Below are 27,807 nucleotides of genomic sequence, written 5' to 3' on the forward strand. Positions count from 1 at the left end.
GGTTTGTTGATTAAAGGTGGATGCTAATGAAAGGTTTGTTGATTAAAGGTGGATGCTAATGAAAGGTTTGTTGATTAAAGGTGGACGCTAATGAAAGGTTTGTTGATTAAAGGTGGATGCTAATGAAAGGTTTGCAGATTAAAGGTGCATGCTAATGAAAGGTTTGTTGATTAAAGGTGGACGCTAATGAAAGGTTTGTTGATTAAAGGTGCATGCTAATGAAAGGTTTGTTGATTAAAGGTGGACGCTAATGAAAGGTTTGTTGATTAAAGGTGGATGCTAATGAAAGGTTTGTTGATTAAAGGTGGATGCTAATGAAAGGTTTGCAGATTAAAGGTGCATGCTAATGAAAGGTTTGTTGATTAAAGGTGGACGCTAATGAAAGGTTTGTTGATTAAAGGTGGATGCTAATGAAAGGTTTGTTGATTAAAGGTGGATGCTAATGAAAGGTTTGCAGATTAAAGGTGCATGCTAATGAAAGGTTTGTTGATTAAAGGTGGATGCTAATGAAAGGTTTGCAGATTAAAGGTGCATGCTAATGAAAGGTTTGTTAATTAAAGGTGGATGCAATGAAAGGTTTGTTGATTAAAGGTGGATGCTAATGAAAGGTTTGCAGATTAAAGGTGCATGCTAATGAAAGGTTTGTTGATTAAAGGTGGACGCTAATGAAAGGTTTGTTGATTAAAGGTGCATGCTAATGAAAGGTTTGTTGATTAAAGGTGGACGCTAATGAAAGGTTTGTTGATTAAAGGTGGATGCTAATGAAAGGTTTGTTGATTAAAGGTGGATGCTAATGAAAGGTTTGTTGATTAAAGGTGGATGCTAATGAAAGGTTTGTTGATTAAAGGTGGACGCTAATGAAAGGTTTGTTGATTAAAGGTGCATGCTAATGAAAGGTTTGTTGATTAAAGGTGGACGCTAATGAAAGGTTTGTTGATTAAAGGTGCATGCTAATGAAAGGTTTGTTGATTAAAGGTGGATGCTAATGAAAGGTTTGTTGATTAAAGGTGGATGCTAATGAAAGGTTTGTTGATTAAAGGTGGATGCTAATGAAAGGTTTGTTGATTAAAGGTGGATGCTAATGAAAGGTTTGTTGATTAAAGGTGGATGCTAATGAAAGGTTTGTTGATTAAAGGTGGATGCTAATGAAAGGTTTGTTGATTAAAGGTGCATGCTAATGAAAGGTTTGTTGATTAAAGGTGGATGCTAATGAAAGGTTTGTTGATTAAAGGTGGATGCTAATGAAAGGTTTGTTGATTAAAGGTGGATGCTAATGAAAGGTTTGTTGATTAAAGGTGGATGCTAATGAAAGGTTTGTTGATTAAAGGTGGATGCTAATGAAAGGTTTGTTGATTAAAGGTGGATGCTAATGAAAGGTTTGTTGATTAAAGGTGGATGCTAATGAAAGGTTTGTTGATTAAAGGTGGATGCTAATGAAAGGTTTGCAGATTAAAGGTGCATGCTAATGAAAGGTTTGTTGATTAAAGGTGGACGCTAATGAAAGGTTTGTTGATTAAAGGTGCATGCTAATGAAAGGTTTGTTGATTAAAGGTGGACGCTAATGAAAGGTTTGTTGATTAAAGGTGCATGCTAATGAAAGGTTTGTTGATTAAAGGTGGACGCTAATGAAAGGTTTGTTGATTAAAGGTGGATGCTAATGAAAGGTTTGTTGATTAAAGGTGGATGCTAATGAAAGGTTTGTTGATTAAAGGTGGATGCTAATGAAAGGTTTGTTGATTAAAGGTGGACGCTAATGAAAGGTTTGTTGATTAAAGGTGGATGCTAATGAAAGGTTTGCAGATTAAAGGTGCATGCTAATGAAAGGTTTGTTGATTAAAGGTGGATGCTAATGAAAGGTTTGTTGATTAAAGGTGGATGCTAATGAAAGGTTTGTTGATTAAAGGTGGATGCTAATGAAAGGTTTGTTGATTAAAGGTGGACGCTAATGAAAGGTTTGTTGATTAAAGGTGCATGCTAATGAAAGGTTTGCAGATTAAAGGTGCATGCTAATGAAAGGTTTGTTGATTAAAGGTGGATGCTAATGAAAGGTTTGCAGATTAAAGGTGCATGCTAATGAAAGGTTTGTTGATTAAAGGTGGACGCTAATGAAAGGTTTGTTGATTAAAGGTGGACGCTAATGAAAGGTTTGTTGATTAAAGGTGGATGCTAATGAAAGGTTTGCAGATTAAAGGTGCATGCTAATGAAAGGTTTGTTGATTAAAGGTGCATGCTAATGAAAGGTTTATTGATTAAAGGTGGACGCTAATGAAAGGTTTGTTGATTAAAGGTGGATGCTAATGAAAGGTTTGCAGATTAAAGGTGCATGCTAATGAAAGGTTTGTTGATTAAAGGTGGATGCTAATGAAAGGTTTGCAGATTAAAGGTGCATGCTAATGAAAGGTTTGTTGATTAAAGGTGGACGCTAATGAAAGGTTTGTTGATTAAAAGTGGACGCTAATGAAAGGTTTGTTGATTAAAGGTGCACGCTAATGAAAGGTTTGTTGATTAAAGGTGGACGCTAATGAAAGGTTTGTTGATTAAAGGTACTCAATAATGAAAGGTTTGTATATCTGTGAGAATTTAAAACCAAGAGGGAAAATTTCTGTTAAGTTATTGAAATGATTAGGTTCATATGATGATCTTGTAACGTTTTTTTTTGGGTGGAGTGAAGATTTGTTTATTGATGTACATATTTACCATTAACTATCTACTTATGATTGTGGAGTAAATTACAATGATTGCTTTTCCAGGTAAATAAATGCTAGTCACAGTGCAATAACTTCCCAGAGGGGGAAGTTGAAAAAAAGTAAAAATGACTCGCATAGCTGCATTGAATGACTTCAGTTGTGGCAGCAGTGACGAAGAGGATGCCGGGCCAACACGTGAAGCCTTGGAGGCGGAGGCTTCCAAGAATTACAACAGAGCTTTGAAACTCCATGCGACGAAAGAATATGAGCAAGCGTATGAGCTGTTTACCCTGGTGCTACAGAATCCTTATATTGAAAAGGTTGGTCATGTAATTTAGTGTGTGACTTACAGATATATTACTGACTTGTGCAGACTGAAGGTGGAGCTTTTTAGAGTTCTTAAGCAATGCATAGTGGATGAAGGACTTATAACAGATGATTGACATAAAATAACTGGAGGGTAAAAATCATTTATTGGTAGACATTGCATGGATTTCAACACTACACTGGTTTCTTTTTTTTCCAAGTCTGTTTAATGTTCATTGATAAATTGTTATAATACTTTAAGTACAGTATTTTTCTTTTGTTCCTTCATGAATACAAACTATCATACTTTAAGAGGAGCATAACGTCAGCAAAGCTGGAATGGCTGTTGAAAATTTGACAAGGTAGTTATAGATATTTAAAGGCTGGGATTCGAGTCAAGTTACTAGAGGTACAGGTTAATGTGTCAGCTCGGGTAAGGCTTTCTTAATCTTTTAAATTTACTACACTATTTAAATACAGAACTGAGGAATGAAAACTTATGAAAGAAAACACATAATACAAAATAAAAAAAAATATTTATTTAAAAAATGAAAAAAATCAGAGAAAAATGCCTTACAAATGGGAGAGAAGTAAAGGTTGCTTACACTTTTGACATTGTAATACAGTTATCATTTGGATTATATGACAATAATCCACTCGGCCAAGAAAGTTCAGTAGTTTAGGTCTAATGTACCAGATAAAGATAAACAGTATAAAATTATTCTACTGAAATAAACTTTAACAAGTGGTCAAAAACTGAGTAACGTGAACTTTGTTAAGTCCGGAGACGTTCTTCAAACATCACCAGTAATGGAGCAACAAGAGCAACAAGTACATACCGTAACTCTTAACTTCAAAACAATGTATAATATGACAGGCTGTGTATGGATCTAATGACAGACTTTTACCCAAAGTAGCTTGTTGATGCTTAAACACTCATCGTTTAACAAGCCAGCGTTCGGCTGTTGCTCTGAGCGTTTGTCTAACACGTCTCTCTCCTTCCCCTGACAAACAGCCTTCAGGGGGAGAGCAAAGCCCATGGCACGTCTCTCTGACAAGTGTTTCCCTTTCCAGTAAAGGGTCTCACATAGAAACTACTCTTCGGAGGCTTGCTGTTGATCAGCCTGCTGATCCCGCACTCTTACGTTGTCGGTCAGCGGTAAGAGTCCTTTCACCTCTTTGTCTCCTCAATCTTCTTCGGAAGAAACTTTCCATCCTGTCTCCTCTGGTTACCGACCTTCACATCTGTCTCTGGGGATTGCTAGGCTCCGAAACTCCTCCATGGAGGGGTTCAAACTCCTTGAGCCAAGGGACGTTGAGCAGACTGCGGATAGCTGGAACGGCTTTCATACCATGATTTTATTTTGTATTATGAGTCACCTTTTACATGTAAATCTCCTAATTTGTTCCAAGTCCTACAAAAGCTCCACAATAAATTTTGTGATAAGGCTAAACTGTACTAAACACAATAATATACAACAATGTGTATCATTCAATACATAACCTAACTGATAACCTGTTAATGAAATGTATAATTAGAGAAGACAGTACAGTGAACCCTCGCTACTTCGCGGTTCGACCATCGCGGATTCACCACTTCGCGGATTTTTTCCATAACCCATATATATACAGTAATATATATATATATATATATATATATATATATATATGTGTATGCATGTATTTATGTATATATGTAGGTATGTATATGTGTATACATATAAATATATATATATACAGTATACACACACACACATATATATATATATATATATATATATATATATATATATATATATATATATATATATATATATATATATATATATGTACATATATATATATATATATATATATACAGTATATATATATATATATATATATATATATATATATATATATATATATATATATATATCTAAAGTAGGAAGATGTGATGTAGTTCTAAGGGAAAAGTATGGGAAATATGTCTGGGTAATAAGCAAAGCTCTACCTCCAGTTTGTTTCTACATTATGATCAGAGATAAATGTAAACAAAACATTGGTTGCCATTTTTATCGTGCTTTTTAGCATGTTTAGGAAATGCATGATATAAAATCACCTTTAATATTTGTGCCTGTTTTAGTTTAGGGTACTGTAGTACATGCATTAAGTGTTCTGTACATTAAAGGGTAGTTTGTTAACAGTACTACGTACAAGGGAAGGTTTTAAAAGTCTGAATATACATGTTGAATAAATAGGTAAATATGGTGTCACTACTTCGCGGATTTTCACCTATCGCGGCCGCGACTGGAACCTATCTACCGCGATAAACGAGGGTTCACTGTACAACAATGCAGTAATAAATGGAAAATACAGTAACAGAAATGTGGAACCTTACCTTTAGAATGAGGTGGTCTGAAAGCCACAGAATGAGGTGGTCTGAAAGCTAAGTGGCGGTGCAGCAGAGGAGGACGACAAATGGCAGAAAACATTTACAAGTAGCAGAAAACATAAACAGTTAACTTTACAAAACATTAAAAAATGGCAGAAAACATTAACACTTAACTTTATGATAAACTTGAAATTATTTTTTTTTTTTTTAGCCTTTTATCTAATTTTTGTTTTTAAATATTAAACTTAGCCGGTGAATATATAAATAGCTGACGTCTCCGACGGTCGACAGATTCCAAAAACTCGCGAGCGATCGCCATGAAGGCTGCCGGGTGTGCCCACCAGCGCCGACAATCGGCCAGATACCGCATATACTTCTCAACCAAACCAGTTCTTCTCTGTCGGTGTTAAAGACAACACTGGTTCCGCTCGCGCTTGACCTCGAGTTTTCTACCGATTGGTGAAGTACTTGGTTTTGGTTTTATTGCTTTCGCTGTGTTGGATTATTCAATACTATCTTCAAAGGAAATGCTTTTGAAAGGAGAGGAAAAGTTTTTGTCCTTGCTTTTTTAATCTCGCTCTGGTTTTTCCATAGAGAAAAGATGGCCGACCCTTCCCTCAGTGTACGGAAGTGTGTTAAAGGCTTTTAGTAATTATTTTATCACTTTATAAATTATTGTTGATATTTATAGATTTACCTCTATATATTTTATATCTCACCCGCCTTTATTAGGCCTCTTCGATTAGCTTTCCATTTATACTAAACACCGAGATAAATTTTATGTTTTTGTTTATATGCGGCCTTTACCTATTCTTTGTAGGCGGTCCTGACTTGGAAAACGAAGTTAAACAACGTTGAGCCCATTCAACTTTTATTTTTGTTTAGATAAAAACAGTTGCTCTGTAAGAGTGATGAGATGAATATTTTTAGAAAATATTTTAAGAAATTTATTCTTTGAATAGTCTTCGTGCTGTTTTTCAAAGATGAACTAACGTTTGGTTTATTTATGCTACGCAGTTTGCGCTCTATCGTTATGATAGAGAAAGAGAGAATCACGGTTTCACTTTGCAGAAAGAGTAAATCGATTTTGGCGTTTTGTTCATTCTTCTTTCAAACTGAAGTTTTTTAGATACTAATTTAAAGGAACATGTTAATTTTCAATTTCTTAGTCATTTCAGTTTTTTCCTTTAGTCAAATAACCTGTTATTGACGAAGAGTGAGTGAGCCATTCTCTTGTGAGTGACAAGAGAGAGAGAGAGAGAAAAAGAGAGAACGATCTGATCTTTATTCTCGTCCCAAGTCTCTGTACAAGGAATTTGGGAGTGAGTAACGTTGTTCTCGATTCAGAGTTTTACTCTCGTCCCAAGTCTCTGTACGGGGAGAGAGGATAAAACGTTTTAGTTTTTATTCTCATCCCAAGGCACTGTACGGTGAGAGATTGAAAACGTAGTCCTTAGTGAACTAGTTTTTAGTCTCATCCGCAGTCACTGATCTTTTTAACTTTATATATTTCCGTTTTATTCGATATATATGTATATGTTTATTGATTTTTGCATGTGTGTTTCATTTTGTACTAATGAGCTTACATTATACAACATATTTCGCAATTCTAACTTTTTGATTTAAGGGAGAATTGCGTGCTTCAGGTAGAAATCAGCTTTATTCATGTCTAATGTGAAATTATTAAAAAATGCGATATCAGTGAAGAAAGTGCAAAAAACATGTTCCGTGTTGCGGAGGGTTCGTTTGTTCGTGCTTGTCACTTGCCTAGTCCGAGACCTCTTTCAGGCTCCCCTGCACCAGGGAGAAGGAATGTCGTAGGACCTAAGGGAGTGAGGGGTGTAAACCAACGAACAGACGTTCCCTCAAAGGTATCAGACGTTGCTCGTCAAGCACGTCCTTGCCATAAGACAGGAGAGACGAAGTTTCTCCTCGTCTTCCGATGATTCGTCTCTTTAAAAGCCTGGGCGTAAGGTTTCGAGACAGTTGAAACGTTTATTAGTTCCTTCAGAACAAGTTCAACGTCCTAGCTGTAGTCATCATGAGAGTCCTGTTCATAGCGATGACGTTCATGTACAAACGTTTCTGCCACAGACTCGACGTGACGTTGAGCGGTAGACACCGTAGACACAACGTGACGTCGAGTGTCAGTCACCGTAGTCACGATATAGCATCGATCAGCAGTCACCACTGTTACTACGTGACGTTTGAACGTCAGCCACCGCTGTCACAGGTTGATCCGAAGTTAAGTGTTTTGCAAGATATGCTGTTAAAGCTTTCTTCTTTAATAGAAGCTTACGATCCTGTTCCTGTGCGAAAGGATCCTTTGTTTTTTTTACGTCACGGTTCTGGGATACGTGATTCAGGTCTTCAACCTTCTACACGAGCTTTGTTACGCCACGCTGACGTTATCCCTAGTGACAGCTTTGCTGTTAAACGAGATGCGGAGCATAAATCTCGATGTAACTTTGATCGCTTTGAACGTCAGCCACCGCAGTCACAGCGTGACGTTGAGCTGCAGACACCGCAGACACGACGTGACGTTGAGCGGTAGACACCGTAGACATGACGTGACGTCGAGGGTCAGTCATCGTAGTCACGATATAGCATCGAACAGCAGTCACCGCTGTTACTACGGGACGTTTGAACGTCAGTTACTTCTGTCACGACGTGTAGTAGAATAACATTCTCTGCAGTCACAACGTGACATCGACCCTCCAACTTTAACTTCTGTTCATATACAAGTTGATGTAGCCTGTCAGGCTTTTCCTTCACGTCATTCTGAATATAAATCTCCTTCTCGCAAGACTTTAGATTTATCAGATGATGTGCCTTCTGAAGAAGTTGATGACCCCCTTTCAACTAATGTACCTTTGGGGAGTCATTCAGAAGAGGAGTATCCTAGGGTGGTCCAACAATCCCTTGTTTTATAATTATGAATTTCTTTAGTGAAATTTTGTCCTACTCGTTTTGAAACGGCTGCTCCGCCGTCTGAGTTTACTCTTGGCATGACTTTCTTCGACTCCTACATTTACGAAGTCAGTTCTCTCTTGTTCTTCCAAGAGAGCCATGCTCTTACTGGGAGACTGGTTGGAATCCAGGAGAAGTTTAGGAAAGTCTTCTTTTGCTTTTCCTCCTCCTTAATTAGCTTCTTGCTCGAGCGTCTGGTGTGACACAGGAGAAGTTCTCGGCTTGGGAGTACCTGCCTCTGCCCAGGGAGACTTCTTAAGCCTAGTGGACTCTCCTCGTCGTCTAGCCATGAGACGCTCCAAGATTTTATGGTCTGCTTCAGAGCTAGACCATCTCCTGTTAGGAGTTTTTTCGAGCGTTTGAAGTATTTATTTGTTGGATTCGTCCCTGGGAGCCTTAAGTAAGAAGGTCTCTCCAGCTGTCAATGTATTGCTGTACAATTATGTCATGCATGAACAAGGCTATTAGGGATGGCTCCAATGATCTGGCAGCCACGTTCACTGCAGGAGTACTTAAGATGTAAGTGCGCTCAATGTGTTCATTGTCAAGACAAAGTTCACGATGAAGACTACCAAATCTGTCTTGGCAGCAGTAAGGGAAGGCGACTGGATGGTCTCTCTCGACCTTCAGGATGCATACTTCCACATCCCGTTTCATCCAAACTTTCAACAACATCTGAGGTTTGTGGACGGGAAAGTAGTGTACCAATTTCGAGCACTCTGCTTCGGCCTCATTCCTGCTCCTCTTGTTTTTACAAGGCTCTTGCAAAATGTAGCAAGCTTTCTACATTTTTTTGAGGATTCAGAGCCTCCCTTTATTTTGACGACTGGCTAATCAGGGCGTCGTCATTAAATCGCTGTCTGGAGAGCCTCTAATGGACATTAGACCTAACCAAGGAGCTAGGTCTCATAGTGAACATAGAGAAGTCGTAACTTACAGTACCCCATCCCAGACTATTCTTTATTTGGGAATGGCGATACAGTGTCGAATTTTTCGGGCCTTTTCGTCTCCCACAAGAATGGAACAAGCTCTGTTAAAAGTCCGTCACTTGCAAGAGAAAAGCAGTTGCTCTGTAAGAGTTTGAACGAGCCTCGTGGGAACTCTTTCATCGCTGGAGTAGTTTATCTCTCTGGTGAGACTCAACCTTTGCCCTCTCCAATTTCACCTAAACCATTGGAACAAGGAGAAGGGCTTAGAGAGTATCTCTTTCCCAATCTCCAACTCAGTCTAGACATGTCTGACTTGGTGGGACAGCAACATCAGACTTCGAGAAGGTCTTTCTCTTGCGATCAAGAACCCAAACCATGTGTTGTATTCAGATGCATCGGATTTGGGTTAGGGAGCTCCACTGGACAGTCTGGAATGCTCGGGTCTTTGGTCCACGGATCAGAAGGAACTCCATTTAAGGCAAGTAACATCTCTCTTTTGACGAGATTTGTGCAAGAAGAAATGAATGTCTTGGCGGACTGCCTCAGCAGAAGAGGACAAGTCATCTCCATGGAGTGGACGTTGCACAAGACTGTGTGCGAGAAGCTATGGATGACATGGGGTCAACCCACCATTGATCTTTTTGCGACTTCACTGACAAAGAGGCTCTCGACTTACTTCTTTCCAGTTCCAGATCCAGAGGCAGCCCACATAGACGCTTTCCTGCTGGACTGGTCTCACCTGGACGTTTATGCCTTTCCACCTTTCAAGATCCTAAACAAGGTGCTGCAGAAGTTCACCTCTCACGATGGGACCAGGTTGACATTGGTTGCTCCCCTCTGGCCCGCGAGAGAGTGGTTCACAGAGGTACTTCTATGGCTGGTAGACGTTCCAAGAAGTCTGCCGTTGCGGATGGATCTCTTGCGACAGCCTCACGTAAAGAGATTTCATCAAAGCCTACCCACGCTTCGTCTAACTGCCTTCAGACTATCGAAAGACACTCTTGAGCTCGAGGGTTTTCGAAGGAGGCAGCTAGAGCGATCGCGAGGGCTAGAAGATCCTCTGCCATCAGGATCTATCAGTCGAAATGGGAGGTATTTAGAGACTGGTGCAAGTCCTCCTCTATTTCCTTTTCCAGTGCCTCTGTAGCGCAGATTGCAGATTTTCTGCTTTATCTGAGAAACGGTCGCTCCCTCTCTGCATCCACCATTAAAGGCTACAGAAGCATGTTAGCTTCTGTTTTCAGGCATAGGGGTTTGGATCTTTCTAATAACAAAGATCTCCAAGACCTGCTTAAGTCTTTCGAGACTTCCAAGGAGCGTCATATTTCGACTCCTGCTTGGAACTTGGACGTGGTCCTACAGTTCCTTATGTCAGACAGGTTTGAACCATTAAATTCAGCCTCCCTGAAGGATCTTACCCTCAAGACACTTTTTTTGGTGAGCTTGGCTTCGGCTAAAAGGGTTAGTGAGATACATGCTTTTAGCAAGAACATCGGCTTCTCCACTAATAAAGCAGTATGTGCTCTTCAACTTGGTTTTTTGGCCAAGAAGGAACTTCCGTCTCGTCCTTGGCCTAAATCATTTGAAATCCCCAGTCTTTCTGAGATTGTGGGGAATGAAGTTGAAAGAGTGCTGTGCCCCGTTAGAGCTCTTAAATTTTATTTATCCAGAACTAAACCGCTACGAGGTTTTTCAGAGGCTTTATGGTGCTCCGTTAAAAAGCCCTCTTTGCCCATGTCTAAGAATGCGTGGTCTTATTTTATTAGACTTTTGATTCAGGAGACACACTCTCATTTAAGTGAAAAGGATCGTAATTTACTTAAAGTCAAGGTTCATGAAGTTAGAGCGATAGCAACTTCAGTAGCGTTTAAGCAAAATAGATCCATTAAAAGTATTATGGACGCGACCTTTTGGAGAAGCAAGTCGGTATTCGCTTCATATTACTTGAAAGATGTCCAGACTCTTTATGAGGACTGCTACACACTGGGATCATTCGTAGCAGCGAGTGCAGTAGTGGGTGAAGGCTCTACCACTACATTCCCTTAATCCCAATATCCTTTTAATCTACTCTTGAAATTTTTAATCTTATTTTGGGTTGTACGGGAGACTAAGAAGTCTTTCGCAATCTTTTTAATTTGGTGGGTGGTCAAAATATTGTTTCCTGAGAGCGCCCAGATTAAGGGTATTGATGAGGTCCTGTTATAGGGGTGTTCACCCTGGATATAGCAGCTCCTGGGAGTCTTTCAGCATCCTAAGAGGATTGCTGGGCTTCATGAGGATAGCGGACTAATGAGGCAGAGTAATTATCAGAGTCAGCTTCCTTACCAGGTACCTATACTTAAGTTTGTTTTTTGAATAGTCGTCAAAAACTCTTGAGCATATACGCCTTTATTGTTTTAATACTGGTCTCTACCCACCACCATGGGTGTGAATCAGCTATTTATATATTCACCGGCTAAGTTTAATATTTAAAAATGATATTTTCATTATAAAATAAATTTTTGAATATACTTACCCGGTGAATATATAATATTAAAGACCCTCCCTTCCTCCCCGATAGAGACCCTACGGACTGAGAAGAACTGGTTTGGTTGAGAAGTATATGCGGTATCTGGCCGATAGTCGGCGCTGGTGGGCACACCCGGCAGCCTTCATGGCGATCGCTCGCGAGTTTTTGGAATCTGTCGACTGTCGGAGACGTCAGCTATTTATATATTCACCGGGTAAGTATATTAAAAAATTTATTTTATAAAGAAAATATCATTTTTTTTTTACTTTACGTTTGGTATTCTCTAAATTTAATTATTTTCTTCATCACTTTCAGTTATTCTTTTTTTAGATCACATTTAGCTTCCTCTAGGCTTACTAGTATCGAAGGCTTCTTTAGTAAATAATCAACAAGTGAAGCTTGTTTCTGCGTTGTTCTTAAAACATTCCTAAATTACTCAGGCAAACGTCATTTCAATACTCAAAAGCACGACCTGTGTGAACCTTTTCTGGGTGTGTCTTTTCTACAAAAGGTTGCATTTTATGAAAAATCAGCTAAAGGCTCTTTAATTTCTGATGTCATAGGGTCATCCTCCTCCTCTTTCCTGCGTGAGAACTGTTCCTGAATGATGTTCACTAGCTTTGTCTCCATAGAAAGCTTCCCCTTCTTCTTTCCTTGAACATCAGATTCTTGGGACCCATGACTTGACTAATATTGTGCAAGTTGAATAATGCAATGGCATAACTATAAGTACCAATTCAGTGTGAACGATAGCACTGCTGAAATGAGATGATCGAGGGACGCCGATACATAGATGCATGATGGGATAGATTCTCACTAATAGAAGAGCAGGATCTTATGGCGGTAACTAGCATCAGAGTAGGGAGATAACCAATGGGAGTACGGGAGGATGGTGGCAAGCTTACAGGTGGCATCGCGCGAATTTTAAAATTAGTCTTGGTGGCCAGGTGAATCTTGTATTGTACCTTGTTTCGTAGCATGAAACATTTTTCGCAACATGAGTGGGAAAAATCTTCGCATCTCGTTTCGCATCATAAAATTTTCATGTGCTGAAGCTTTTGTATCAAGAGGTATCAGTGTACTGTCATGCTGCAGTGGACAGAATGACCCTGCCTGTTGTTTACACCTTGTTAAAAGTTTAACTGACATGTTTCCAGCCTTTGCTGTTATTCTACTCCTATAGTAAAAATCTCAGGTTTATATAGTCAGGAAAAATAAAAATTATTTTTGTTATTTGTCATGTTAGTATAGCTAGGAAAAATATTTTGGAATTACTCTTTAATCTAAAAATAAAAGAGATAATTTGTACAGTATGGTTGTATATTTGACATATGCATTAGATGTAGAAACCTATAAGAAGTTTTATAACTCAAGAAAGTAAGATTTTGTTTTTGATTTGTACAGGCATGCTGGCCGGAGGGTGTTGAGCCTGGAGGGACATTGCCACAAGATTTGGCACTCAAGTACTCTTGCCTTAAGAATTTAGGCAATTTAGCATACAAACAGGGCGAGTTTGAAAAGTCTGTGGACTATTATTTGGAGGCAAGTTGATCTTTCCCACATATGTTAACTAATGTTTATATAAATGCTGGCATTGCTGTGCTCCAGCAGATTTTCTAAGTAATGTGAGTAATCTTATATCTATTTCAGATGCAATGAACCATTGTATTTTGCAAATATCTTTTAAACAGTCAAATGAATATGATATTTTATTTATGTGCTTGATATTTTTAACTAATATAAAAAGAAAAACACCTACAGCGATTAAATCAAGAAAATTTCATGAAGCCACACCCAAACAAATGCACACGAGAGAGAAGGAGAAAGGGAGAGGATGGAAGGTAATGAGGGACTGTAAGAAATGAAGGGAGGAAGTAGGCGTGAATTTATATGTCATTGCCATGTGACATCACACTTTCCTATGCTATGCAATTCTCTACTTGGCTTTTACCAGCTTTGCCTGCAAAGCCTAGAGTATACTCATTAATGAAACAAACTAGGCAGTATACTGTAGTGCCATGAATTCTTGGAAGGTCTCAAACAAGCTGTGCCAAAATGTCATATTGATCCGACTATATCTTCAAAAGATATTTGCAAAAAAATGATGCCTCATGTCTGAAATGAATAGTAATTTATTCTAGGCAATTGTGGTATTGAGTAAATAAATTTAAATTTTAAATATTAACTTAGCCGGTGAATATATATAGCTGCAACTCTGTTGCTTGACAGACAAAAAACTGTAAAAAACTCGCCAGCGATCGCTATACAGGTTGCGGGTGTGCCCATCAGCGCCAACTGTCGGCCAGATACCATACTCAATGTAAACAAAGACTCAATTTCTTCTCTGTCGACGTGTCGACAAGACGTACTTTACTCGCTGTTGAAACCTGGAGTTTTTCCCATCATATTTGGTGAAGTACTTTATTTTGGTTATGAGCTTTCGCTGTGCAGGGTTTTTCTTCAAATAAATCCTTGAACTCTTTTTTTGTATCGGATTCATTGTTGATGACTTAGATCGTTTTTTGGAATTTTCCCTTGACCAATTCAAAATGGCTGACCTTTCACAAGTTCCCAAGTTTAGAAAATGCAATGCTAGGGACTGTTCTAGGCGTCTTCCAAAGGCTTCTCTCGACCCTCACACTATTTGTTCCAATTGTCGGGATAAAACCTGTCAATTGGAAGATCGGTGTGAGGAATGCGTGGGCCTTTCGGAATTCGATTTTATCGAATTTGAGAAGTAAACACGCAGGCTAGAGAGAGATAGATTAAGGAGAAGTTCTTCTAGGTCGATAGATTTTTCCTCTCCTCATGCTTCTCAACCTATTCCTTCCCCTGTAGTGGTTGTTCCTAACCCCCCTCCTAGCACTCAGGAACCATCGATGGCTGACATGATGCGTGCTATCCATGCCTTGGGGGAGAGAGTTGAGTCCTTTGCAAGTGACCGCAATCAACTCATGGCGGATGTTAAGGAGCTAAAGTGCCAAAGTGCCGCGGAAAGTGATAAAGTGCCTAGTGAAAGTGTTGTGAACAGTGTTGCGCTTGAGGGTTCGTCTGTTCGTGCCTGTCGTCCTCCTAGTCCGGGACCTCTTGCAAGCTCCCAAGCCCAGGGGAGAAGCAATGTCGTACGACGCATGGGTTCGAGAGGCCTTGATCAGCGAACAGACGTTCCCTCCAAGGTATCAGGCGTATCTCCCCAAGATCGCCCCTACCTACGTAAGACGAGAGAGCCCGTTTTTACCTCGTCGTCCGAAGGTGTTTCTCGTAAGAAACTTTGGACCAAGGTCTCACGACCTTTAAAACGTAAGTCGGTCCCTTCAGGACAAGTCCAACGTCCCGGTTGTAGCCACTGGGTCAGTTCGGACTCGTTGCCGTCATCTGATGACTGCTCACCGCCTAAGAGAGGCAAAGCGGTACCGCCTCAGTCGCTAACCCCGTCTGTTGCCGCACCTGCTCCCGTAGACCCTAAATGGGCTTTGCTGCAAGACATGCACTCCAAGCTTGCGTCCTTGATGGAGGACTTTAATGCGGAGAAGGTTGCTGCTGAACCTTCTGGCCAACAACCTTCCAAGCGGTCTGTTGTGCGTCCTGTTGACGCTGAGGTTACCTTCTCGCGTCCACCAGTTGAGGTGGTTCCTCCACCGATGCGACCCAGTGTGGGTTGCCAGCCGCATGTTGACGTTAGGCGACGCACGGAGGTGGTTGTTGACGTTCAGGACGTTCAGCAACCATCAGAGGTGACTTGTTTTGACGCGGTGCGTCAACCTCCGCAACCCGGTATGGTGTTGACTGCACAACCCAGACGGTCTAGACAGTCTCGGGTGGACGCTGTGCGTCCTCGCGCACCCATGGTTGTTGACAGTTCACAGACTGTGCAGCAGTTCCATGACGTTGCGTCCGGCTCCGTCACGCATGCACCAGTGCGACCGGACTCAGCGAGCCAGACGTTGCCCACTCCGTTGCCGTTTCCTCATCAGTTGTCGGATGAGGAACTATCAGATGAGGACGTTGCTGAACACGACGATCAACCTTCAGAACTGGACGAGCCTAAGGCAACTCAACCATCATTGGACTTTAGAAAAGTCATGGCTGTTTTCAAGGAGTTGTTTCCGGACCACTTTGTTTCTGTGGCTCCTCGTTCTCCTCCGTCAGAGTTTGTATTAGGAGTGCCTGCTACCGCACCTGCCTTTACGAAACTCGTTCTCTCACGCTCATCCAAGAGAGCTTTGCGGCTGTTAGGATACTGGTTAGAGTCTAAGAAGAGTTTAGGGAAGACAGCATTTGCCTTTCCCCCATCTAAACTCTCTTCTAGATCGAGCGTCTGGTATGCCACGGGAGAAGTTCTCGGCTTGGGAGTTCCTGCCTCTGCCCAGGGCGACTTCTCAAGTCTTGTAGACTCTCCCCGCCGCCTTGCCATGAGACGCTCGAAGGTTTGTTGGTCACCATCGGACCTGGACCACCTTCTTAAAGGGATATTTAGGGCTTTCGAAGTCTTTAACTTTTTAGACTGGTGCTTAGGAGCCCTGAGCAGGAAAATTTCTTCGCCAGATAAGGATATTTCCTTGCTCATTATGTCCTGCATGGACGAGGCCGTCCGTGATGGGTCCAATGAGCTAGCTGCCTCATTCACGTCCGGAGTCCTGAAGAAGCGAGAGTCTCTCTGTTCTTTCTTGTCTGCTGGAGTTACGCCATGCCAGAGATCTGAACTTCTCTTTGCTCCCCTTTCCAAGTGCCTGTTTCCTGAAGTCTTGGTAAAGGAAATTGCCGCATCGTTAGTTCAGAAGGACACCCATGATCTAGTTGCGTCCTCGGCTCGCAAAGCTCCCCCTTTGCCTACATTGTCTGCTAGACCGAGGATAGACACTCCAGCGTCTCGCTTTATTCCGCCCTTTCGTGGCAGAGCCTCCAGCAGAGGAGGTGCTCGTGCCGAAGGGAAACGAGGGAAGAGGAAAGGACCCAAGTCCTCCAAGGGCAGAGTCTGACTGCCCGCAACTTCAGACAGCAGTGGGAGCCAGACTCAAGAACTTCTGGCAAGCCTGGGAGAAGAGAGGCGCAGATCAACAATCTGTGAAGTTACTCAGAGAGGGGTACAAAATCCCTTTTGTACGCAAACCCCCTCTAGCGACGTCCCCCATCGATCTCTCTCCCAGGTACAGAGAAGAAGCAAAGAGACAAGCCCTGAAACTGGAAGTGTGTCTTTTGCTAGAGAAGGGAGCGGTGGTCAAAGTCTCGGACCTTCGATCACCGGGATTTTACAACCGTCTCTTCCTAGTTTCAAAGAAGACAGGAGGTTGGAGACCGGTGCTAGACGTCAGTGCTCTGAATGTCTTTGTCACAAAGACGAAGTTCTCCATGGAGACCACAAAGTCAGTCTTAGCAGCAGTCAGAAAGGAAGACTGGATGGTCTCACTAGACCTAAGGGACGCCTACTTCCATATCCCCATTCACTCAGACTCCCAACCTTTTCTGAGATTCGTCTTCGAAGATGTGGTTTACCAGTTTCGGGCCCTGTGCTTTGGCCTAAGCACAGCTCCTCTCGTGTTTACGAGGCTGATGAGGAATGTAGCCAAAATTCCTCCACTTATCGGACATCCGAGCCTCCCTTTATTTGGACGACTGGCTTCTCAGAGCCTCTTCCAGTCGTCGCTGTCTGAAGGATCTAAAGTGGACTCTAGATCTGACCAAGGAATTGGGACTCCTAGTCAATTTGGAAAAGTCGCAGCTGGTCCCATCCCAAACTATTCTGTATTTAGGGATGGAGATTCACAGTCTAGCTTTTCGGGCTTTTCCGTCGACTCCCAGAATAGATCAAGCCCTGCTATCCATCCAGAAGATGCTGAAGAAGGAACGCTGCTCAGTCAGGCTGTGGATGAGTGGTAGGGACGCTGTCATCCCTGGAACAATTTGTATCACTAGGAAGACTACACCTCCGTCCTCTTCAATTCCATCTGGCTTTTCACTGGAAAAAGGACAAGACGCTAGAGGCGGTCTCGATCCCGATTTCCGAAAAGATAAAGTCTTGTCTGACTTGGTGGAAGGACAATATCAACCTAAGAGAGGGTCTTCCCCTGGCTGTTCAGACTCCCAACCACGTTCTCTTCTCGGACGCATCGGACTTGGGCTGGGGCGCGACACTGGACGGTCGGGAATGCTCAGGTCTGTGGAACTCGAGTCAGAGGAGCATGCATATCAACTGCAAGGAGCTGTTGGCAGTTCATCTGGCCTTGAAAAGCTTCGAGTGTCTCCTTCGAGGCAAAGTGGTGGAAGTAAACTCGGACAACACCACGGCCTTGGCGTACATCTCCAAACAAGGAGGCACCCACTCACTGACGTTGTACGAGATCGCAAGGGACCTGCTCATCTGGTCAAAAGGTCAAGACATCTCCCTAGTAACGAGGTTCATCCAAGGCGACTTGAACGTCATAGCAGATTGTCTCAGTCGGAAAGGGCAAGTAATTCCAACCGAATGGACCCTCCACAAGGATGCATGCAAGAGACTTTGGACCACTTGGGGTCAACCAACCATAGATCTCTTTGCAACCTCGCTGACCAAGAGGCTTCCAATCTATTGCTCCCCAGTCCCGGACCCAGCACCAATACATATAGATGCCTTCCTCCTAGATTGGTCACATCTGGATCTCTACGCATTCCCACCGTTCAAGATTGTCAACAAGGTACTGTAGAAGTTCGCCTCTCACGAAGGGACAAGGTTGACGTTAGTTGCTCCCCTCTGGCCCGCGAGAGAATGGTTCACCGAGGTACTTCGATGGTTAGTAGACGTTCCCAGAAGTCTTCCTCTAAGAGTAGACCTTCTACGTCAGCCACACGTAAAGAAGGTACACCAAAGCCTCCACGCTCTTCGTCTGACTGCCTTCAGACTATCGAAAGACTCTCGAGAGCTAGAGGCTTTTCGAAGGAGGCAGCCAGTGCGATTGCTAGAGCAAGGAGAGCGTCTACCATTAGAGTCTACCAATCGAAGTGGGAAGTCTTCCGAGACTGGTGCAAGTCAGTTTCTGTATCCTCGACCAGTACCTCTGTAGCTCAAATAGCTGATTTTCTCTTATACCTGAGAAAAGGACGATCCCTTTCAGCTCCCACTATCAAGGGCTACAGAAGCATGTTGGCATCGGTCTTCCGGCATAGAGGCTTAGATCTTTCCAACAATAAAGATCTGCAAGACCTCCTTAAGTCTTTTGAGACCACCAAGGAGCGTCGTTTGACTACCCCTGGATGGAATTTAGACGTGGTACTAAGATTCCTCATGTCAGACAGGTTTGAGCCGTTACAATCAGCCTCCCTGAAAGATCTCACTCTTAAGACACTTTTCCTGGTATGCTTAGCCTCGGCTAAAAGAGTCAGTGAGATTCATGCCTTCAGCAAGAACATCGGATTTTCGTCGGAAAAAGCTACTTGTTCGCTGCAACTTGGCTTTCTAGCCAAAAATGAGCTGCCTTCTCGGCCTTGGCCTAAATCTTTCGATATTCCCAGCTTATCGGAGATCGTAGGCAATGAACTAGAAAGAGTCTTATGCCCTGTGAGAGCTCTTAAGTTCTATTTAAAGCGTACTAAACCTTTACGAGGCCAATCTGAAGCTTTATGGTGTTCAGTTAAGAAACCATCCTTGCCTATGTCAAAGAATGCTTTGTCATACTTTATCAGATTGTTAATACGAGAAGCTCATTCACATCTGAGTGAGGAAGACCGAGCTTTGCTTAAGGTGAAGACGCACAAAGTTAGAGCTGTAGCAACTTCCGTGGCCTTTAAGCAAAATAGATCTCTGCAAAGTATAATGGACGCAACCTATTGGAGAAGCATGTCAGTGTTCGCGTCTTTTTACTTGAAAGATGTCCAGTCTCTTTACGAGAACTGCTACACACTGGGACCATTCGTAGCAGCGAGTGCAGTAGTGGGTGAGGGCTCAACCACTACAATTCCCTAATTCCATATCCTTTTAATCTGTCTCTTGAAATGTTTTTAATGTTGTTTTTATGGGTTGTCCGGAAGGCTAAGAAGCCTTTCGCATCCTGGTTGATTTGGCGGGTGGTCAAAGTCATTTCTTGAGAGCGCCCAGATTAGGGGTTTGATGAGGTCCTGTTGTATGGGTTGCAGCCCTTGATACTTCAGCTCCTAGGGGTCTGTCAGCATCCTAAGAGGATCGCGAGGCTCCGTAAGGAAGACGTACTTATAAGGCAGAGTAATCGTCTAAGTCGACTTCCTTACCAGGTTCCTATTTATTTTGTTTTTGTTATATTGATAACTTCTAAAATGAAATAAAAACTCTTAGCTCATAAGATGTAAACATATTGAACTGGTCTCTACCCACCACCCTGGGTGTGAATCAGCTATATATATTCACCGGCTAAGTTGAATATTTAAAAATGATATTTTAATTATAAAATAAATTTTTGAATATACTTACCCGGTGAATATATAAATTAAACGACCCTCCCTTCCTCCCCAATAGAGACGCAGTGGGATGAGAAGAAATTGAGTCTTTGTTTACATTGAGTATGGTATCTGGCCGACAGTTGGCGCTGATGGGCACACCCGCAACCTGTATAGCGATCGCTGGCGAGTTTTTTACAGTTTTTTGTCTGTCGAGCAACAGAGTTGCAGCTATATATATATATATATATATATATATATATATATTCACCAGGTGTTGAGGTGCCAGTGATGGGAGATGAGAATGAGAGAGAGATTACAATAGAGGAAGTGAGGAGAGCACTAGATGAAACGAGAGTAGGAAAAGCATCTGGTATGGATGGTGTGAAAGCTGAGATGTTGAAGGAAGGGGGTGTGACTGTACTTGAATGGTTGGTGAGATTGTTTAATGTGTGTTTTGTGTTGTCAATGGTACCAGTAGATTGGGTCTGTGCATGTATTGTACCACTATATAAGGGTAAGGGAGATGTGCATGAGTGTTGTAATTCAAGAGCTATTAGTTTGTTGAGTGTAGTTGGAAAAGTGTATGGTAGAGTACTGATTAATAGGATTAAGGATAAAACAGAGAATGCAATCTTGGAAGTACAGGGTGGTTTTAGAAGAGGTAGGGGTTGTATGAATCAGATTTTTACAGTTAGGCAGATATGCGAGAAATATTTAGCAAAAGGTAAGGAGGTGTATGTTGCGTTTATGGATCTGGAGAAAGCATATGATAGAGTTGATAGGGAAGCAATGTGGAATGTGATGAGGTTATATGGAGTTGGTGGAAGGTTGTTGCAAGCAGTGAAAAGTTTCTACAAGGGTAGTAAAGCATGTGTTAGAATAGGAAATGAAGTGAGCGATTGGTTTCCGGTGAGAGTGGGGCTGAGACAGGGATGTGTGATGTTGCCATGGTTGTTTAACTTGTATGTTGATGGAGTGGTGAGAGAGGTGAATGCTCGAGTGCTTGGACGAGGATTAAAACTGGTAGGCGAGAATGATCATGAATGGGAGGTAAATCAGTTGTTGTTTGCGGATGATACTGTACTGGTAGCAGACACAGAAGAGAAGCTTGACCGACTAGTGACAGAATTTGGAAGGGTGTGTGAGAGAAGGAAGTTGAGAGTTAATGTGGGTAAGAGTAAGGTTATGAGATGTACGAGAAGGGAAGGTGGTGCAAGGTTGAATGTCATGTTGAATGGAGCGTTACTTGAGGAGGTGGATCAGTTTAAGTACTTGGGGTCTGTTGTTGCAGCAAATGGTGGAGTGGAAGCAGATGTACGTCAGAGAGTGAATGAAGGTTGCAAAGTGTTGGGGGCAGTTAAGGGAGTAGTAAAAATAGAGGGTTGGGCATGATGTAAAGAGAGTTCTATATGAGAAAGTGATTGTACCAACTGTGATATATGGATCGGAGTTGTGGGGAATGAAAGTGATGGAGAGACAGAAATTGAATGTGTTTGAGATGAAGTGTCTGAGGAGTATGGCTGGTGTATCTCGAGTAGATAGGGTTAGGAACGAAGTGGTGAGGGTGAGAACGGGTGTAAGAAATGAGTTAGCGGCTAGAGTGGATATGAATGTGTTGAGGTGGTTTGGCCATGTTGAGAGAATGGAAAATGGCTGTCTGCTAAAGAAGGTGATGAATGCAAGAGTTGATGGGAGAAGTACAAGAGGAAGGCCAAGGTTTGGGTGGATGGATGGTGTGAAGAAAGCTCTGGGTGATAGGAGGATAGATGTGAGAGAGGCAAGAGAGCGTGCTAGAAATAGGAATGAATGGCGAGCGATTGTGACGCAGTTCCGGTAGGCCCTGCTGCTTCCTCCGGTGCCTTAGATGACCGCGGAGGTAGCAGCAGTAGGGGACTCAGCAGTATGAAGCTTCATCTGTGGTGGAAATGTGGGAGGTTGGGCTGTGGCACCCTAGCAGTACCAGCTGAACTCGGCTGAGTCCCTGGTTAGGCTGGAGGAACGTAGAGAGTAGAGGTCCCCTTTTTTGTTTTTGTTTCTTGTTGTTGTCGGCTACCCCCCAAAAATTGGGGGAGGTGCCTTTGGTATATGTATGTATGTAAGTATATTCAAAAATTTATTTTATAATTAAAATATCATATTTCTGATTGGCTATTTAGGAGATGTGTAATTAAAGTCTTAAAATACTGTATCAAGTACTATATTATTTTTTAAAGGACTAAGCTAAGCCATCTTTATCTAATGATTTTCTGTACTGCATGTAATAAAGAAAACATTGCCCCATTAGTTTCTTTGAGCATTGAAATCAAAGCATCATTGCTTAAGTAAAACCATTGCAAAAGTAGAAGCTCTAACAAGTGCTGATCTTAAGCTGTATTTTGTAATATGTTTATCCATTTATTTTCTTCTCCCCAGGCTATACAGATCGATAAAACTGAAGTGACTGTGTGGCATAGATTGGGATCCTCAGCTATCAAAGTTCTTGATTTCGAGTTGGCATTGGTAGCTTTTCAGGAGGTAAAGATTCTGTCCCTTTTTATGTTTGATAATATTACTCCTTGATTTATTTCATCAGTTTGATAAATGTATGATTTGTTTTTACTTTCATACATATTACTAAAACAAAGTAGCTGTAGTTTTGCAGGTATTATAATGATTTTGTACTGTAATTTGATGACTCTTCATTAAGTAGATAAGATTAGTGTTGTGCACTAATGGGTTCATACAAACTTCCTATGATTTTTGGTGCTGCAAGAAAGTAATCAAACATAGTTTGTCATAAATGAAGGATAATAAATTCGTATGAAGATAGGTTTTCAAGCTTAAAATTGCCTACTTAACAAAAGGATGGCCTATCGTAAAAACACCTTTTCAACAATTCTATTTTATATGGAATTGCGTAATCAGAGTTAAATTTTAGTTTTCAAGGAAGTTTTAGATTTGCTAATGAAGTCATTGGTTTTTAATGAGGAACAAAAATTTTTATTATGTAAATGAATTAGCTGGTGATGATATTTGTTCCTACACCAATACAAACCATTGTCCTTTGATGCGAGTGTGACTATAGCGAAGCTTGAACAGCCATTAAAACTTAACAAGGTACTGTAGTTATAACTACTGACAGGTGATGAGATAGCTCGCCAACCTATCACTCATGAGAACTAGCACTTTTGACTTTGGCTGCGGCAGTACAGATGTACTCTTGCAGCTTCTTAAAAAGATAATGATAGTTGGTTGTGTCCATATAAAACTTACCAATGATCCTTATCCTTGCACCCTGACACCCCACCCCTTATCTCTCCTCCCCCTCCATGTTCTTCATAATTTAGCACTTTAAAATTTTTTATATGTTTCCCATAGGGAACTGCCCCTTACCCTTCATAATTTAGAATGAACACCATAATTGGTGTTCAAGCCAGTAAGCCCAGCACCAGCTGAGGATCCACACCCCCCTTTAGACTTGAAATGTTTCATGATTGTTTCTTCTATCGTTTTGTCCACTGCACGGCGATTGCCTAGTATGAAGGACCTTGCCACACTAAAGGCCCCTCTCCTATGTAGCTCATTAGCACCAGGATGAGTGGTCTCAATGTTGATCACAAACATTGAAAAATATGTCAGATATCGAGCATAGTTTTGCCCTCCGAAACTAAATAGTAGATCTGGCATCCAACTCAGACATTGTGAGTATGCAGCAAAGTCATTTGTTTTGACAGCTTGCAGTAAGTCCAGTGTTAGCCAGATGTGATCTGCATACGACATCCAAAGGGTGGATGTTTTGCCAAGCTCTCCATTGCGTACATCATCATGAAATGCCAAGTAAGCCTCTATGAAAGAGGCTACATGGACATCATCTAAAACAGCCTTTTCATTCTCCTTGTTGGGGGATTGCAGGAGGGCATCAAATTGATCTCGTGATTCCTTTGGCATATCAAATAAGGACATCACCTTCCTCTCAACAAACTGTTCCAATAATAAGCGTTCTAGTGCCTCCACCATCACTTTGTGGCAATGTATCGCCCTGGCATAATTTTTGCCCGACAGAACACCACTGAGGGATCCCGAAGAGATCAGGCCCGCTTCCAATAGCACATCAGACAATCCAGTGCCTTCCTCTACCCCAGAATCCATATTTGACATGTTGTCCATAAGAGGTTAAAAGCAGTTTCTGGGGTGAAATAGGAATGACAATATTTTCTGTTAACATCATATTGGATATGAAATACCTGAAAATCAAGTCTCACAACATTTCTGTGATGTTTAGCATCAATTCAGTCTTGGTAAATGCATTTTTTTCATAATCAGTAAGATTTGACCTTTTGACCTCTAGTGACGTCACTGATTACATAACTGATCATTCACAATAACATTTTATGGTAGAACAATCACAAATCTACAAGAATATATCAAGTTTATTTAAATTGATCAATCCAAACTAAAGTTATGGAGCTTGAAAGTTCCCTATCTCGAAAGCTCAGATTTGGCGCGTCGTTTGGAAGGGGTTAAAAAACGGTGTCTGGGACATAGTGGGAATGAGAATATTTCCTGTTAATATCCTTTATTTTATTGCCAGGACCCAGGGCTACCAGAAAATACCCATTAAGTATAGTTTTGGGGGCGTGCATGTGGACCCCTTGTAGCCCACCGATCAACTAGAAAAGTGTTAAAAGCTCACAAAATCATGTTACTGTACAATGATTAAGAATAAAATTGTATAAAATCATATTAAAGTACAGTACTTACATTTACAGTAAATGTTAATATTACAGTATAGTGTACAGTAATCATCATAAATCCGAGAGAACGAAATATAAAACATCTGTGACTGTCCTGTTGTTGTCTTCTTATTTATCAGTCTTTATGGGCTCAAGAACGGCATTTTCCCATGCTAGTTTCAATACTGAGTTTGGCGGTGGAGTCAGTACACCTTCTGATTCCCACAAAATTGAAATCCAGTTTAGTTTAGGCATACATCATCACATTCTAAAAAAAATCATGATTTTGAAAAAGTCAATTGTGCTTTATTAAAGCATTTTTGCATTTTTTTTTCTATTTCAGGTGCATTTTAACAATTAACAATTACTGACTTCTTTTATTTTTGGTTGTGATCAGCTGATCTAAAGACTGAATTGAGAATGTGCGCACATACGAATAACAAAGGATATCTTTTATGTAATTTTTGAAATCTTTCAAAGCAAATTCGCAATGAATATTACATCAGCACCAACATTTTATAGCATATAGTTTTCATACATTTTGTTTATAGCTGTTGGGTTTATTATTAGTTGTCATATGAATACACTCTCTCTCTCTCTCTCTCTCTCTCTCTCTCTCTCTCTCTCTCTCTCTCTCTCTCTCTCTCTCTCTCTCTCTCTCTCTCTCTCTCTCTCTCTCTCTCTCATATATTTATAGAACAGTTTTAACTGATATATTTGGTTCCCTAAAAGATTTCACCTAGATACCACACACAAAATAAATTTATACTTAAATATTATAACATGTCATTTGATTTCAATAGCTGATCTCTAGCTTTAGGCAACAGGATGATGTATATGTACTGAAGGATGCCTAAAATAATCCTGATGTTCGATGTTATCGGAACTTCTTTTAATAATTGTTATGCTTTTCTCTTATTGATTTAAGGTGTATTTTAACAACGGTGTTTACCGATTGTTTTTATTTTTATTTTGTTGTCAGCTGATAAGATCACGACAGTTACGAGAGTACTGTATGCTCACATATAACAGCTTATTGTTGATATTATTTTTCCCACTATCATGTAATACTTGAAGATAAGAAGAACATAGTTCAAAGAAGTCTTGACCAGTTTCTTATTAAAAAGCACATTGAACAACAAGAGCCATAATCAGGTGTTTGCTGTTGATTTACAGTGGTCTAAGTCTGTGATACTATATAAACAAACAGATTCAATGCAAATATTGGTAAATTTAACATAAATTAGTTTATTTCATACTCGGAAAATAATCTTAACTGTATTTGTTATTTAACCTTACAAAATCTTTTTATTTTATAATGTCTTAGAGCAAACCACATTCACTAATAGTGTGTCTGCGATGTACTATAAACATCTACATTTAAAAGTATGTACTTATATTTATTCATAAATTTAGATTACTATTTTCAGTTTTACATAAAACACTAGAATTTAATTGTTTATAAGTTTAGAATAGATTCTTCTTAACCATATATAAATAAAAATGCATTTATAAATGAAATACAGAACTGGAAATGGTTATTTGTGGTTTAACTTAGTGACAAGTAAAATCAGTGACAAGTAAATTTGATTTTTTTTTTTTTTAATTTGAGTCACCTCTCCCGGGACCAATTATCGATGTAGGGCGTGGTATACCTGTACTTTTAGTTTTCAATATTAAACTTACCCGATAATCATGTAGCTGTCAACTCCGTTGCCCGACAGAATTCTATGGAGGGATACGCCAGCTATCACAATACTAGAAGGGGGTGTACTTACCAGCGCCACCTGTGGCCAGGTACTCAAGTACTTCTTGTTGACACCTCCTCAATTATTCCTCTGTCGTGCTTCCGGCAAGACGTTCTGGGATACGCTTATGTTCTTGGAGTATTTTCACGACTTTGGTGAAGTATTTCTCTTTGATTTCGGCTGTCGCTTTACTGGAAACTTCTATATTAGCTTAGTTAGCTTTTGGAATTAATTTGATTAATTATGGTGTCGAAGAGAGTATGAACTCTCTTTCACCTTTCAATGGCCGACCCTTCCCTTAGACGGAAGTGTTGGTGTCTAAGAGAGTATAGACTCTCTTTCTTAATTTTGTAACAAAAGTTATAGATTTATTTTATATCTCTCCGCCTCTTATAGGCCTCTTCGATTAACTTCCTTTTATTATAAACTTATTAAAATTAATTTTTATATTTGTTTATATTCGACCTTCCTAATAGTAGGCGGTCTTTTCTTGGTACCGAAGTTAATTAACATTGAGCCCGTCATTTCGGTTTTACCTGTTAACATATTATGCTATTTTAATGTCTTTGAAAGAATTTCTTTGATAGTCTAGTACTGTTTTCAAAGTTGAACTAACGTTTTGTTTTGTCTCTGCAGTTGTTGACGTTCAGAACGTTCAACTTGCACTCTATCGTTACGATAGAGAAAGAGTTTTCACGGTTTCACGTTGCAGTAAGAGTAACCGTGTCTAGCGTTTTGTTCATTCTTTCTTAACTTAATGGTTTTGATCCTAATAAAGGAACTTTTCATTTTGGGAAATATTTCAGTTTTTTCCTTTAACAATAATATGTTTTAACGATATATATGATTGGGCTCTTCTCTCAGGTTCTAAGTCAAGAGAGAGAGAGAGAGAGAGAGAGATAGAGACGGAGGGAGAAAGAGGAGAATAAACGTTTCATTCAAGCCTGCCAGGCGTACGAATAACGTTGTTATCGTTTTTACTCTTCTCCCTAGTCTCTTTAGGGGAAGAAGGTAAACGTTTCTAGAGTGATCTAGTGTTTAGTCTCTTTCCAGCCACTGAATTATTTATCTTTCATTAGATTTTTCTGTTACATTGTAATTCTGTTTTCGCAATTACTAACTTTTGAGAAAGGATAGAATTGCGTGTTTCAGGTACAACCACTTAAAGTTCCGAGTTCAGTGAAATA

The 27,807-nt window shown here is 40.6% G+C and overlaps 1 protein-coding gene across 1 annotated transcript in view; it reads left to right on the forward strand.

Moving 5' to 3' along the window:
* LOC137659232 (uncharacterized) overlaps nucleotides 1–27,807 on the forward strand; it is a 130,944-nt gene that overhangs the window by 11,222 nt on the left and 91,915 nt on the right. The window contains exons 2-4 of the mRNA XM_068394266.1: nucleotides 2,751–3,007; nucleotides 13,180–13,317; nucleotides 22,573–22,674. Of these exons, the coding sequence (XP_068250367.1) occupies nucleotides 2,813–3,007; nucleotides 13,180–13,317; nucleotides 22,573–22,674 (435 nt within the window). The 5' untranslated portion in view covers nucleotides 2,751–2,812. The remainder of the gene's footprint in view (nucleotides 1–2,750; nucleotides 3,008–13,179; nucleotides 13,318–22,572; nucleotides 22,675–27,807) is intronic.

This window comes from Palaemon carinicauda, chromosome 19 (genome assembly GCF_036898095.1).
Source record: "Palaemon carinicauda isolate YSFRI2023 chromosome 19, ASM3689809v2, whole genome shotgun sequence".
Taxonomy (NCBI): domain Eukaryota; kingdom Metazoa; phylum Arthropoda; class Malacostraca; order Decapoda; family Palaemonidae; genus Palaemon; species Palaemon carinicauda.